This window comes from Falco cherrug, chromosome 3 (assembly GCF_023634085.1).
Source record: "Falco cherrug isolate bFalChe1 chromosome 3, bFalChe1.pri, whole genome shotgun sequence".
Classification (NCBI taxonomy): Eukaryota; Metazoa; Chordata; class Aves; order Falconiformes; family Falconidae; genus Falco; species Falco cherrug.
In genome coordinates, this window is record NC_073699.1 from 62,324,330 (window position 1) to 62,340,296 (window position 15,967).

At 39.9% G+C, this 15,967-nt stretch overlaps 1 protein-coding gene across 17 annotated transcripts in view; it reads right to left on the minus strand.

The window, feature by feature from the left end:
• PIEZO2 (piezo type mechanosensitive ion channel component 2) overlaps positions 1–15,967 on the minus strand; it is a 315,029-nt gene that overhangs the window by 65,747 nt on the left and 233,315 nt on the right. For 15 of the 17 annotated variants that reach the window (XM_055705165.1, XM_055705169.1, XM_055705177.1 and 12 more), the window contains 8 exons: positions 12,064–12,296; positions 9,394–9,554; positions 8,268–8,444; positions 7,962–8,087; positions 5,661–5,861; positions 3,714–3,918; positions 3,469–3,570; positions 2,839–3,004 (listed from right to left, as the gene is read on the minus strand). In XM_055705165.1, coding sequence (XP_055561140.1) covers positions 2,839–3,004; positions 3,469–3,570; positions 3,714–3,918; positions 5,661–5,861; positions 7,962–8,087; positions 8,268–8,444; positions 9,394–9,554; positions 12,064–12,296 — 1,371 coding nt within the window. Of the gene's footprint in view, positions 1–2,838; positions 3,005–3,468; positions 3,571–3,713; positions 3,919–5,660; positions 5,862–7,961; positions 8,088–8,267; positions 8,445–9,393; positions 9,555–12,063; positions 12,297–12,634; positions 12,668–15,967 lie in introns of all 17 variants that reach the window. The other 2 variants (XM_055705178.1, XM_055705179.1) reach the window with 1 other exon arrangement.

Sequence of the window (15,967 nt, forward strand, 5' to 3'; positions counted from 1 at the left end):
TTTGGCTCTTTCTGACTGACTCCTGGAAAAATGCCACTTTTCATTTCACTTGCTTGGATAAGCTTTGAACCAAATTCTTGTCCATGTTACTAAACAGTCAGACTATTCTGAAACTTCTGTGGCAAAGTGCAAGAAATGTCTTTAGACAAAGCCCTTTCAGTTCCAAATTGTCTTGGATGGAAGCCAGATAAATATATTTTCTTCTGAGGTATATCATTGCTGGATTCTCCAGAGCTTGAAAGTTCTTCTTTTTAAAGATTGATAATCCCTAATAAAAGATTCAGTCACTTTAAGAGACTGTCAGCCATTCTCTGGTGCTTCTTTAAGCAAATTAGGCATTCAAGATGGCATATGTGCAGGGCAACCTCTCAAAAATAACATAATCTAAAGCCTGGGAAAAACTGCATTGTAATGAAAGCATTGAAGAAGATACTTAAGAGCTCAAAGAAAGGAAAGATACCATCGAGAACACAAGATCTATTATGCAGTTTGTACTTAAGGAAGGTCTGTTTATACCAATACACACTGCTCTACAAGTATGTTCCCATTACAGATTCAGGAAGCTAACACTACAAACAGCAAAAAAATATAAAGTTACAGCTTACCTGCCCAAGCATCTACAAGAAAGGCTATCATAAACTGGAATTTCCTCTGTCCCTGAAATTAATGGGTTTTCTATTCATTTGATGGATTTTTCAAACAAAAATGTCCCTGTTCTGTTTCGTTCTCTGCCTTGTTCTTTTCATTCTGCTTCTTATTCACACAACATAAAACTATCACATGAAACAGCCACACAGATTTCTGAAATTAGCTGGAACAAGTATAAAGTGATCACAATTTATTTGTTCAGCTCACTACTGTTAATGGCATTCTTTGATTTTCTGCCTTTTTTTTTGTACTCTCCACCAGTAAGTAATATTACTTACTGCTTAATACAAGTTGCAAACTCCCAATTAAATGCTTGCGTATCATTAATCATCCATACACAGGTCTACTTTGTCAGCACATAGCAAGCAGTGTGTTTGAATGGATGTGATGCCACCAATGACTTCAAGCTAATGCACACCATGCATATGAACCAAAACAGAGAACTTAACCCGCAGGATTGTGGAGAGGCAGCAGGCCAGTCCAGCTTGGACTTCGCTTTCCATTATAAACCTGATGCTGATTCCGATCCAAAATCTTCAAAGAACATCCCCTGTGCCTCAAATTTTTCATGATTGGTCATTTTGGAATACCTTCTAGAGATGACAGAAATACCTACCAGATTCCAGGGACCTTTGAAAAGATGCCAAAAGAGGCTGTTTAAAAAGCAGTGATTTTCTTGCCTCTTTTTCCCTTCTGAAGACAGCCTTAAAATACATTCTCATCATTAATGAGTTTTTTCACAATGATTTTTTTTCTGGGCTCTAAAGGACCAAAATTCAATTTCTTTCTGCCAGCAACCATTTCACCAGTGATAGTCTTTGCCAGTGACCAATCACACCAGTGTGCCTGATGCAACTGCTGTCTTAGCTTTTGCTAAGATGGACACCACTAAAGTGGTAAGAAACAAACTTGGAAAATCCGCACTACACATTCCTCTCAGCCAAGCCCTATTTGGCAGATGTCTTTTGGAAAGCATGCCCATTTGATGGAGCATTTTGCGATGGAGAGACTGTGACTTCTCTCTGCCTATGTTACTGAATCTAGAGCACTGGGTCCACCGTGCAGACTGGAAATACTCAAGGGGGAGAACTGTTCACCCTTCACCCAGAACTGACTATAAATCTCTGAACAAATGAGTTGAATGTATGTCCGTGGTCTCCTCTTCAAAGCTATTTCAAGATAGATTTGGCCACCATTTTCAACAGAAACAGGATCAGCTTAAAGATCTTAAGAAGGGCTTCAGGTGATACCACGTCTCTAGTAAAAGAAATAAAAGTTTATCAGCAAAAGGAAGATTTTGCTAGACATTAGTTGATTTTTTTTTTAATTCCTTTCACACTCAGACATCCGTTGGTAACATGCATTTACAAACACCTAGTCTGACAAACACAATTAGCTAAGAAATCTTAACTCTTCTTATTCTTGTACTACTGCATCAAACTTTCAGACACAACTTCGATTAAGAATATGCCCAGCACAATCCAGAAGAGCTGAGCTAATCTGTGCTTGCAGAAATGATCACATAGGAATGGTCCTATTGTTTGAAGGCTATCCAGAACAGACTCTCTCAGGCTCTGCTCCCTATTTATATTAGGCACCTTCTCGAACAACCCTACATCCAATGTTGAGAAACAGGAAGACACCGCAGCTGTCTTTCCAAGACACTTTCAAGGTTCTTATGCCTGGATGAAATAGCACAAAGGACAGTCTCTTACACTAGAGTATTATTTTGATTGTACTTAGACAACAACTCAGCAGGACATGAGTGATGACTTTGTGGAATTAAACGTATACATGGGCAAGTTCAGACTAGAATGGATACTTGCTAACATGCCTGTGTTTTGGGGAAGCCATCAGAGTGCTGAAGTCTACCATAAACACTGCCCCACAGGACATTCTTGGAGGGAACACATGTTTTCAGGCAAATTTATCCCTGAACATCCCTCTGGGGAGCACTTAATCAGCAGTGTTAGGAAGACTTGTTTTCATCTGCCCTTTTCTAAACCAGAAGCTGATCACCTAGAAGCTATCTTCTGTCTCATACAGCAGTAAAACATGTCAGGAGATGGGATCATACATGAATATAAATTCCAAGTAAAACTGGAAGCTGTGAGAGTTTTCATTTCAGACCAGAGGACTTTACAAAACCGCAGCACTATATTTTCCAAGTGTTTAAGATTCAGTTCTTACCGGCAGTGAATGAAGTCAGGAACAGGATTATGCTGGCTAAAAGATGCTGCATCAAGATTCATGCAAATCTCCACATTGTCTCCAGCCATGATTCGTACTGCAGCTTTATTTTCATCCTCAAATGTCTGCCTTTGTAAGGATGCACACAGCAGCAACATGAAATCATCTAGGAGAAAGCAGTAGTTGCAAGGAAAAATTCAGTCATTAACTTAGGTGTAGGGAGTTGTGGTAATGTATTATAATGTAGCTACTAGATTGTTTATCCACGCTTTGAACCTCCAAGACTGTGCTACTCTCATTTATCACCAATTTGAAATTTATTGTTTTTAGTTTATTTATCTGTCATCCTCTGTGATTTTTACTGATAAATAAATTAGAAAAGGGGGGAAAAAAATCATACTTTTCGATGCCACTTCACTGAAAAGCTATATGGAAAAAAACAGATGCAGAAATCACCAATTCTTTGAATTTTTCTGCTGCATACAAAGCCACACTTAGTATTCAATTTCTTACATACCATGTCAACTCACTACTGAAGAGTAAATAAAAGGCTGGCTTCAAATTACACTGTACAGATGCTTTAAGCAAAGGACATGTAAACACTTCACAATTATGTGCCAAAATACTTACAGACAAGGAAGACAGGGTTTGGTCTCACAATGAAGTCTGGAAAGTATAACCACTTTATGATGTTGGAGTTGAAGTTGGCATTACCACTTCTCCATGGATAGTCTGCATGACAAAGGCACGCAAAAATGCAATCAGTACTTTATAACAATTAGTTCATCCTTTTCTTCTGAATACTTACCAATTTTCCACCACTCTTCTGTAAAACCAAGCGGTAGTAATTGTCCATAAAGGGTAAGTGTCCTTACCTTTACAAGGAGCAGGTGGGATGCCAATGCAAAGGAAGTACTGGAATGTAATGATGCATGCCAGAAAACAGCAGTATTTTGGCCAGATCTCTGCAATAGCTTTTCTTCTACGTCGATACAGTACAGCAATCAGCCAGAAGGCATGAATCATGGCATAAAAATCCATTCGTTGACCAATTACATTCACTGATAGAAGAAAACAGGTCTGGAAAAGTAAAGAAACGTAACATTTGCAACCTGATGGCTAGTCAATGCAGCAATGATAAACTATTCTGGATCCTGACAGAATGCTTGGACATATGCTGGGGCTGACAGCAGGAACCCTGTGCAAACCAACACACCAAACCAGTTTGTAACTCTCCAACAGCAACCTCCCCCACCCCACTCCAACACCACAAATTTTTTATACTCTTCTATGAATGGCAGCTGAATACAGTGAATATAGTGAATACAGCACTAAAGCAGGTTTCCATTATGTGATATCTAAAGATACAGAATGGAAAGAACGTTGTCACAGTAGCCTGTATGTGAAAGGTTCAATTGCTGCCAAGCAAAGCACGTATTACACATCCATATATTTTGATAGCACTTGCAGATGTGAAAAAGAAGAGGAACTATTAATAACAGCAACAACTGAAGTGTATCCTCATGTGAGAACCAGACAAAGAGAAAAGGGATTTAGAACCATACAACTTCTATTGGTTATAGACAAATTCAGTCAATTCCTGTAAAGCAGCTTTAGTTCTCCATTCTAAAGGCTCTGCATCCCAGACCATTTCTGTTCTCTGGCTCCACTTAGAGTAGTCCCTTCCTTCACTCAGTGCCATGAAGCATGTTTTCAAACTTAGTGAATAATTCATAGTGATCCATTTGTTCAGCACGCTTCACTATTTTGATTTTCTCTCTCCTTAGATTAGGATGAGGTTAAATTTATTTCCTGAAGGAAATAGCTCGCCAATTAATTTTAATTTTCACTCATTCTTAATCCTCAGACTGGCTGTGAACAGTTTACTCTGTTGATCAGTAGCAAGGGGTGGTAGTGTTTAATAGATAGGTCAAGTGCATCATTATGATTAGACTTGGGATGCGTTTGCTTAGGAGTTGCCTTCCTCAGATAGCCATAGAAATTTGTGAAAGTCACTATTTCTGCAAACATTTTTGAAAGTACATTTCATGTGTCTGCGAACAGACGAGGCAAGGGAACAAAGATGAGATTTTTTCTTTATTTTTTTTCCCAGCACTTCCTCAGTGATAGCATGTCTTCAAGGCAGGTTCAGTTCTGATGTTTTGCTGCTGGATTGGGTGAAGCAGACAGAAGGAATACATTAGTTCAGCCTAAAGCCCAGCAGTGGGCCACTCTGCTTGCAAACAGACAAGCAGATCTTCTACTAAATAAGACACCTACCAGGTATTTAGGATACATCATGGATCTTCAGAAAAATCCCTTCACTCCTTTGTACCTGCTTCTCCTAATCCTCTGTGTAGTTTTGTGTACTGGAGAAAGAACTTTGTCTTACACTAGTGGCACAAAGCAGCAATAACCTTTGCTGAAGCTCTTGCTCCTGCAGACTGCTAATAGCTATAGTAACAAATATAAAGAAGAAGGATGCACCTGTGCTGCCAGAGGCAAAAGAAGCTTAGAAATGTTTAGAAACAATGGCCTGCTAGCCCCTGCCACCTTCTGCTCCTGCAGTCCATGGTTCCCTGTGTGTGTGTGCATGAGAAGGTATGCCTCAGTTCTGTCCCTTGTCCCATCTCTTAGCCCTTTCCAGTGAAAAGTAAGAGGAAAACCACTACTAGCAAAACCCATTACTGTGGCAAGGTCTAACATGAGCAATGACTAAGCAGCATCCAGCTGTCAAACACATTTCAAGGTAATGTTCAACAATAACACAATCAAAAGGTTTGGAATGATAGTCTAAAGAAAATTGATATATAGTGATATACCTCCAAACCAAACTTGTAGAAGAAATAGTTTATGAAATACTTGACACAGTTTACCAGCCCATCATCCAGATGTGCTCTTGTAATATCATGGAAAATGGTTTTAGTCACAGGTGCGGTAAGGTTATTTCGACATCTGTAGTACTCTTGATGACGGTAGATTGTAACTTCAAAAGCCAGAATAGCCAGCATCAGTAAGTTATTCTATGGGAGACACAATCAGAAGAATATTAAACAAAAATCACAACCATAAGAAGCTATAAATTTGTCCAATAAGCATAAACCCATGAATACCGAAATGGATGTTACCACTGAGTGCTTCTGCACTCAAGGATGCATTGGCACCTATTCCCAGCTACTACCATTGAAACAAAGTAAGGTTCCTACCGCTTCTGGGATTTCAATGAAACCTACATTTAGAAGATACAATTGAAGACATTCATCAAAAGGACAATGAACACTAGTTGTGGAAAGCAATGGGAGGGCAAATGCATTGACCCATCCATATGCCTTCTGTTTCATAGCTTCTCTCAAGACAACATGCTTTGCTTTGCAGGAGATAGAGGACAGAAGCATACACAAAGTCATCTGCAGGGGTGCAGCTGGCAAGCACTAACTTCCTAAAACTGCAAGGATGCTGGATAGTGCAAATATATCCTGGATACTCTTAAATGAACAGTCCACCAGCCAGTCTTCACTCAGACACAGCTCCTTCTGTCCCAAAGCCAGATGGACTAGGATGCAGTCTTGAGCAGCTCTGAAGTGAGTTTTTTCTCTCGGGAGGGAGATCTGCCCTATGTTCCACAGAAGAGAGGTATTAACCAACTCCAAAAATTGGTTAAAAAGACCAGGTCAGAGAAAGTCACTCAAGGAAGTCACAAGTGATGGTGAAGAGGCAGTATCTATATCTCTGTACATTAAGAATTATTTGGGACAAGAATATCCTGACACAAGTACCGCTGGGGTTTTTTTACGTTCCAGTTTGGTTGTGGTTTTGTTTAGTTGTTTTTGTGGTTTTTGTTTGGGTTTTTTTGGTTTTTTTTTTTTTTTTTTTTACAAGAAGTTATTTTTGCTTGTTGTTGCTGGAATTCCTGTTCTTTCTGGGGAGTTTTACAGAATCCATCACAGGCAGGCTCCCCACTTCAACACTGCAGACATTTTGAATGTCTGTTATTAAAGGGGCATAACAGAAATACACCAAGACTTGAAGCTTGGGACCTTCAAGTCTAGCACTGAACTGAGTTTGTCTATGCGAAGGAAACATTTTATTTGTTAACTCAATGAAAACCCTTGTAGAATAATCTAATTCTAATCTAAATAATCTAAATCTAGAATTCTAATCCTGAAGTGGTATTTGTTTATAGCTGTAAAGCTCCTAGCACCAAGCCTAGCACCAAGCACTAGACAACTTCACTCTCCATGCAGAAGAACTTCTTAGGTCAGTAATTGCTCTTCCCTGCCTGTATTCTTCACTGGGGGGGGGGGGGGGGGGGGGGGCATGGTTATGGGAGTGAGTGGCAGAGGAACTACCAGGGCCCAATACGTTGACTGCCAGAGCCTGGCAGGTGCTCCCGACACAAATGAAGCACACAGAGGCAAGCTCTGAGGGAAGAAATGAGGAATAAATCCAGTTAGATCAAAACTTGCTGTTCAGTCAACTATTTCTGACAGCCTTCAACTGTGGATTCAAAATTTTGGAGATTCTTTAAATGAAGAAGAGACGTTCAAGGTCTGCTCAGGGACTTGGCACATTTTTATTGTAAGTAGGGTTTTTTAATGAAGACAGGAATAATAAAATACTGCTCACAGGCATCAACCAAAACCAAGAAGAAAACCAAAAGACATCCATTTACTAGCACCTGAATGATTTATTCCCTAAACTCACTATATTTTCTAAGTAGTTACTGAGGAATAAGCACTTAAAAAAATTAACTGCTTATAGCATATACTGTCATTCAAGGCAATTACTCTAACGAGACCCATCAGTCATTTGGTACCTGAAAGCTATGTATGTCTTAATTACTTAGAGTTCTCAAATATCACATTTCTTAGAGTGCTTTTAACACGATGATATAGTCAGAAAGCCATACTTCTACATGCAGATTATCTTAATTAGTACTGAAATCCTTCTGCAAATGTCCTGTGTAACAGATCTGGCTTTCTGCTGTCTCTTCCTCTCTGTACTTCCCTACTGTCAATGGCTTGCATTACATTTTTCTGTGTGGCAGATGACTTATTTCAAAGACATTGCTAATTTCATCACAAATAAGAAAATATCTCAAGACTGATAATTAAACAAGTTACCCTTAAATACACAAGCAGTGGATAAGACTTCCTCAATCCAACCCACTCTGCAGGATCAACTGGCCCGCTGTAGAGGACTGAGGTTTTGAGTTCTTCTAAATTGACCTTAGTTTCATTCTCTCCTGGCTAAAAAGAAAATGCAACAGTTTACAAAAAAAATGAGTTTAAGGCTGCTTGGGGAGGATACAATAATCAACAACAATAGATCAGGTGAACTGTAGTTTTCAGTACTTGATATGCTTCCTTTTGCTCTTCTTCATTGAAGAAGGCAGCAGTCAAACCTGTTCAATATGCACTTGTACTCACCAATGTACAGTTACTGGAAAAAGTGCTGGGATCAATAGATGTGAGCTGGTACAACATTTTGCAGACAATAATCACACATGTCCAAACAGTGCAGATACTTGATGCCAATGGGCGAAACTGAGCATATGGCAAAGCAAGAGCCCAGGCAATTAAAAACACAAAGTTAAACAGAGACACCTGAAAACACAAAAACAGTATGGAAATTACATGGAGTAACAGGACAACTGAGAAAGTCTGACCTTTTCCACAGTAATTAAAAAAAAAAAATATCAAAAGAAAGGGACATAGAGAAACTGAGAAAAATACTGAAAAAAATTTACAATATTCACAATAACACAGACACAAAGTGGAAAGTGAAGGAGGAAAAACTTAATAGTTGGTTTAGGAAGAACTTTATATCCTACATAATAAGAATATTAAGAATATTAGACCCACAAAACTGCATACCCACCCTACAAACAGACATGAAATAAAGGACCACATGCTGGTTCTACTGCTTTAGTACACATGAAGCAAAGAAGAGATGTTACAGATCCATATGTCTGTGGAACCCACCCTCATCCTCTTGATCTTCCCCCCCCCCCCGCAAAAAAAAAAAAAAAAAAGTGAGGAAAAAGGATTTTTTATTTTGGTCTTTAGTGAATTCTGTCCTACTAGCCCTGTTCAAGGAATGGCTATGTCAGGTAGAGAACTCACGCTGCCCACACCAAAGGCACAGCTAAAGGTGTTGCGCCCTTTTTCTTCAGGCATATTTCCACATTCCAGTTTCTTCAGTACCAGACCCAGCTAAAGTAATTTTCCCAGATGTTCCTTCCCAACCTCCATCCCTGGATGATGCCCACAGCAAGCTTGAGCAGGGGAGGGATTATGGCTCTTGAGTCCACAGAATTAGACTAATAAAACTTAATATCCGGAGAAAAGGGTAGGGCTGAGCATGTCTAGGCAGACAGAAAACCACTGTGGAAGAAGATGTCAAGGCAGGTCCCCAGCAGCTGACAAGCGCAGCTGGATCCCACACTTGCAGTGAGGTCTGACACGAGGAAGGCACCTCCCCACATTTGGGTGTGCCACTGCGCAGCAGACACTGACAAGTCCCCGCCATGGGTGACAGTGGGTGTTTACTTGCCTCTTTCACTGTGACCCAGATGATGTAAGAGGAAACGATTTTGATGATATGCAGCTCCAACAGCCACCACACAAAGACTTGCATCTTATGAAAATACTCCAGGAATTTCAAAAACAGCACTGTAAGGCGGTCGATCACCAGATGCCACTTGTTCCTTAAGTCTGCAAAGATGTTCAATCAGAACCATTGGGAGGAGAAAAACAGAAGGTCTCTGTAAAAAGGAATGCTCCGCTTTCTACTTCAATGAGCTTTCTACTTCTCTTCTAGGCTTTAGTGTAATACAAAGAGGAGGCTAAAGGTATGGCAAATAGGGCTGAGACCCACCTAGCTGTGTTGCTCTCCCTTCTGACTATAGGTATCTTCATATGCCAGAGTTACCTAAACCGCTTTGCAAACAGCACACCTTCCTAGAGTGTGGTTTGCACCATCCCAGGACAGACATCTTAAACAGGCCAGGCAAGCTGTAGCCCAGTTGAATATTTCTCTCGGTTGAAAAGGGAGCTTTAGCAAGTTAAGATCCTGAAGTTGGGTGAAAGCATCCCATCACAGATAGTAGTTTTCTAAAAAAGCCATCCTCCCAAACAATACCCCAGAGAGTAAGCATGTGGCAACTTCTATTACATATGACTATATATGATAACACATATGCTGAACAGTGCTCTCCAAGCACTGTCTTTGCTTGTGGACTGGCTATAAAACTGTTTCACCAGGCTGGTATATATTAGTATAAAGTCTTCACACTGTATTAGGGGTTTCAGATGCACTTTGGAGATCAGGAAGGATTTTCATGCTGTAAGAACATTACAGTTAACATCAGAGATGGAAACATTTGCAAGTGACACTGAAACACATCACTGTCTAAGCTGGTAAAAATGCAACTTCTGTATGTACTTATCTCATTTCAACTTAACTGGTTATTTTGTATATAAAGCAAACCAAGATGTTTATTCTGTTCATATTTGTGTGAAGAACACATGTACATTTGTGTGAAAAAGCAGACTTTTGGAATACCTGACAACCAAATTTTTTTTTTTTCTCTCTCTTCTGCTTTTTTTTCTGACCACAACTTAGAAAATCTGGATAAAAATGCTGAGTGATGTAAATTCCATAAGTACATACTTAAACTTGACAAACTAATTAAGCTATAGAACTCTAATCCTACATGTGTGCTTTTATAGGCAAAATGAATGTATTTGAAAGTATTTATAGAATTAGATGTTCTTACTCATTCTTTCATTGCATTTATTTTCATTTGCAGTGTTGCTGCCATGCAAGGTATATCCAGACAGTGCCAGTTAAGTGGAGCAGGCAAATAAGGTACTGTAGCAAGCTCTGTCTAGCATGTCCAGGCACTACATGCATCTACAGGGACAGGGGATAAAATACATACCTAACCGTGTGCAGTGAAAAACTGTACATCACTGTGTAATAAAGTCTGCACACATCAACACGTTGAAGTCAAAACTCCAGCCACATGACTATATAAAAATGATATAACTCTTTGGTAGAAATAAATGCATGTACAGCTTAAAGATGGATCACACATGGCAAGCCAACACCTTGTGCTATTGCCAAGCTCCACTTGCTGCAGTGCAGAAGGGGCTCCAGGGAGCAGGCTGTGGCTCCCTACTTCCCTGCTTGCATGCGTGGCTGCACAGGGTGACCTCCACCAGCTGGCTTCTGTCCCCAAGGCCTTCCAGCACGTAGGGATGGCCAGACTGCAACAAACTCATCACCCCTCATAAACCGCATGAGAGCGGCCAAGAAAGGTTTCCATGGCCCATGAACACCTCTGTGAGGGAAGACATCCCAGCCAGGAAAGGGAAAATAGTTTCAGCTCGGCTTTCCTGGGGCAGCTGAGTGAGATGTACTGCCATTTTGCCTTGACAAAGACCCTGTCCCTATTTATGTGCCACAGTCCTGTGAATATTGGCATGAGCAACTAAACCTGTGGTAAGGCCACTTCCAAACAATAAAGCTTCCTCGGATGTTAAATGCTCTTCCCTGGTTTTCACTCATGGCTCATATTACAGGAATAATTCATTTTAGAATTACAGAAATAATTCATGTTACAGTTACATCTTACAGTTACAGAAATAATTCATGTTAGGAGTTCATCCTCATCAAGGATGACAACATCAGCCCTACCCATGTCTGCCCTGAAGCGTTTTTATGTTCATCTGGCATCAATTATACATTCCATATTCAGAAGTGAAAAATATGACACTAATGTGCACATGAATAATGAAGCAAAGCCTCTGGGACTTCTGGAGTGGAGTGCCTTGAAAGCATGCAGTACCAGAGATTAAATATGTATGTATATTTTCTTTATTATAAAGCGATTTCACTCTAAAGAAGTTCTTAGGATTTCAGATAACTGCCTATTAATCCAACCCAGACCACCTAGAAGAAAGACGTGGGGTTTCTTTTGTTTTCATCTTCACAGCATCCTACAGAAACAGTACAATTTTTCCCTGGAAGAGACTGTAGCCTGTTGAATAATTGACAAGTAACCATCTGCTCAGTTTAGGCTCTTTTGGCAAATACTGTACATAGAATTAGAAGGAAAACCTGATGATTGAAGTGAGCAGGGATGACCAAGAATGAACCAGCTGTTGCCACTGTTAACTAAGGCTGAGGAAGGCAAAATTTGCAATCTGAAGAGCTTACCTGTAGTTTCTTCTTCCTCTGATTCATTGTCTTCATCATCATCATCTTCCTTCTCCTCATCTTCCTTTTCTTCTTCTTTTCCTTTTTCGACCCTCCCTTTCCCTCCCTCCCCCTCTGGCTCTTCCATTCTTTTCTCACCAGCCTCTTCCAGCATTTTATCCTCTTCCTTTTCTCTGCTGGATGTTAAATTCATCATAGTTATGTCAGGCAGGCTTCCATCTTGGTGCACCAGTCTGTTGGTAAAGAGTAGCGTGTCAGCAAAGCAAGCAGTAATGACATCGTAGTGTTTTTCAAGATGATAATTAGAAAAAATAAACTGCTCATGGAAAATGCCTTAGAAGTGGAAAAGTTAATGATTCTTGTATTTTCTCCAAACACACACTGCAAATTGAGTTGGAATGTATTAGTAACTACTTCTCACTCAGGTACTAGTGGTTAGTTAGTAATGAGTGGTATTGACACTTAAACTTGACATTTTCCCCACTGGAGAAAATGGTCAGAGTTTAAGATGTAGAAGCATGAAATGACATTGTTTAAGAGGAAACATTTCATGACTTCATAGGGGACTTACTCATTTTGGTGGTTTGGTATTTTTTTCTTGAGGCTGCTCAAAGTAATTGGAACAGAAAGAAAAAGGGAGATGAGAACAGAGGGGTTACAGAAGAAGGTCATCAACAAATATGTCGTGCTACAACACAAGTCATAAAGCGTTCTTCTACTCCATCTGCAGAAGCCTTCTGATGCCAAGAGCATGCCATCATGACATTCACAGGGCGCTTCTATAAAGAAACATGGAATTGCAGCACAGATGGAAAGGGGCCAACCTATTTACACCAGCGCTAAACATGGTCAGTGTTGTACCATGCTGTCAGTAATGCAGCTCAATCATCACAGGTATTTGACCGATTACTGTGAATTCATTTCCACCTTCTTCTAATTTAATGATGCAGCTGGGGAGCCAAGGAATTTGAAAATTTTCTTCCAGCTGTATGTTTGGGAACAAAAAAAAGCAAAAATTCTATGGCTGTGGCTTCAGTGTATTTTATCACATCTGTCTTTGATAGTGCCATTCATTCTCTCTTTTCTACATCTCACTGAGAATTTTTCTTAGATTTCTAACTGTCTCTTACTAAAAACTATTAATAACTGTCAGACTACAAAAACTGAGATACAACTGATTTAACATAAAAATGGTATTTCACTATTGCTACGGTGCCAATTTTTCTGAGATTTATTCAGTACATAACTTCTCTTTACTGAGAAAAAGAGACATTCTCCTATGGCTTCGGCTATTTTCTTTTTTCTCTCCCAGCTGTGCTGTTGGTACTCACCTCCCATATTTGCAGAAAACCCACTTTTCCTAATTCCCTGATTCTATGTGCTTTGCTGAGCATAGCACTTACTGCCATAAATAGTCCCTTTAAATATGACTTCTTGCAGTAAAGTCTCGCTTTGGCAAGTGCATATCTGTATGATCAGGTCACTAAATGTTTAGTTATGCTGTTGAAATTACTACACTCAGCATACTTTCAAGCACCTGTTAGACTTCCTGGACTAATGTAACTAACTTTAATACGCTACAGTACCATCTCAGGGATTTATTTTACATGATGTAAAATTCTGGCCTATTACCATTTAGACAGGAAACTCTGCCAATTTTAACTAGGATTTTTACAGTTCAAGAAACTAAAAACCTAGATTTACCCATCTGATCATTAAAAAATGTGAGCATAGGCTAAGCAGTCAACGACAAATTCAAACAGGCAGAATTATTTTTCAAATATCTGGGAGTTGCAGTTTCTTCAGGACGGAAACTTTGGTGGCTCAGATGAGGGAAAAAGTACAGAAATTTGAGTAAATAGTCCTGAAGTAGAAATACCGTATCAATTACCAAAAAGCAGAAAAGGTGGTTTAAAAGTAGAAGTTTAACAAGACAGCCAAGCACCAATAAATCTTGCTGAATAAATACATTCATGATAATGATTACTAAAACCCCGTATCATGGATTAGGCAGTGAACCTGAGTGTCCAACAATCTGAAAGTCTCTTATACTCAACAATATATTCAGTAGCTTTGGCATCTGAAAATAGGGCTTTTTGTCCCATATACTTTATTTTCATATTTAAGCTAGCACACATACTAAAAGGATATTCAATTCTCTGTAAAATGACTGAACAATAATATTCCCTAAAATAACACAGTGACTTTGCATATCTACCTACAACTCTAACAAATTACCAAAAGGAGGGTCATGTACAAAGAAGAGAGAATGAATTTTCAGTTGCAGTTCAAATGTTATAGGGATCCCCAGTTAGCATAAACCATCAGAGCCCATTTAAAAGGCAATGCGCCATCAGATGGCATTATATGGCATCCATATAATCAGACAGGTTTTGCACACGTGCAACTGCATTGATTGTAATGAGGTATCTTCCCAGCTGACCCCCATAACGGAAAAATCTACATTCACACTGGTGTAAATCAAGGACTTAATGACTTACCTCAGCATAAACTGGACAGAAACACAGTAATCCTATAGGATTTTGTATGAGAGGACTCAACTTCTCTTATTCCTATAACTCCCAGTCGTATCCAGGAGATCCAGAAAGTGATGGGGTTATAAAGATGGGTACATGCAATATATATATACTTGACAGAGCCTCAGTATGAGCTTAGTTTTCAGTATGTCACTGCTTAGTTCTATCAGCATCAGTAGGCTTGAGCGTGGGACCGCATGCTCAGGAGACTCAAGGCTAAAAGTCCTGCCCACTATTCAGAAAGCCAGTCTACTTGGAATCTTTCTTCCCAAACTTCCCCATTTACTGCTAGGGTTGCTTTTCCACTTTTTAAAATATTTTTTTTCCCCACTACAAGATCACACGATATCATGAGGTATTCAGATATAAAACCTACACTGGTTTAGAATATCTAAGACAAGCGACCCATATAGGTGTCACAGCTAGTCAGATGTAACTTCAGGTTGATAACTGCTTACCAGTGGGAAATTATCAAAAATAACAGAGAGATATTGTGTCTGATACTTAGGAAGAGAAATAACTAAATAATAATGCAGACAACATGCCTGGAAGGTACAGCCACTAATGCTTTTAACTGAGAGCATTTCTTACCCTCAAATTCATTCAATAGGGTATCAATAATGCAAAGTATACTAGTGGATCTAGTTTTAGGTGATTTCAAAGCAATTTCAGAGGCACCAAAATCAGACATGTGCCCCAGGTTCTCACTGGACTTCTAGTACTTTCATCTATTTGTACTTTCCTAGAGCAGAAGATAATTAATAACAACTTACTGGACGCATTATGAAGCATCTTTTGCCTTTGATAATTTTTTTGCAATCTGTTTATGAATTGTTTGAAACTTTGTGGCCCAAAATGATTTCCCAAGTATGTGTCATGCACAGCCTTAATAATAGAAAGCTTTCTGCTCTGCAGAATGTTAGTGACCCATCCCCTGAATATTCAGCGTGCGAGGTTCAAACTGAGCACACAGTGCCATACTCTGTTGGCAGGATCCTGAGGCTTTTCTGCCTGCATCCAAGGCCAGCTGGTGGATACATGTCAGGACATGTGGACAGGTCAGGAGGGCTCAGCACAGGTGTGCCTCTCCTGTCTTTAGGAGACGCTTTCATGCTGAGGCTCTTGCTGCACATTGTGGCTGCATCGCAGCTGTGGCTGCACCTGCCCCCATGCTTCCACGCAACCCTAAGCCTGATCCATAGACTGACTCCCTGCCTTCACCACCAGTCTGGCTCACCTCTATGGACTTGTTGGGAGCTCACCAGGTTATGGCTGACGTTACTCTCTCCGGATATGATCCTCACCCTCAGTTGCTGGTTCCCATTCCTGACTCCCAGTGGGTGAGAGCCCAGCCTTGGCTCCTGGCT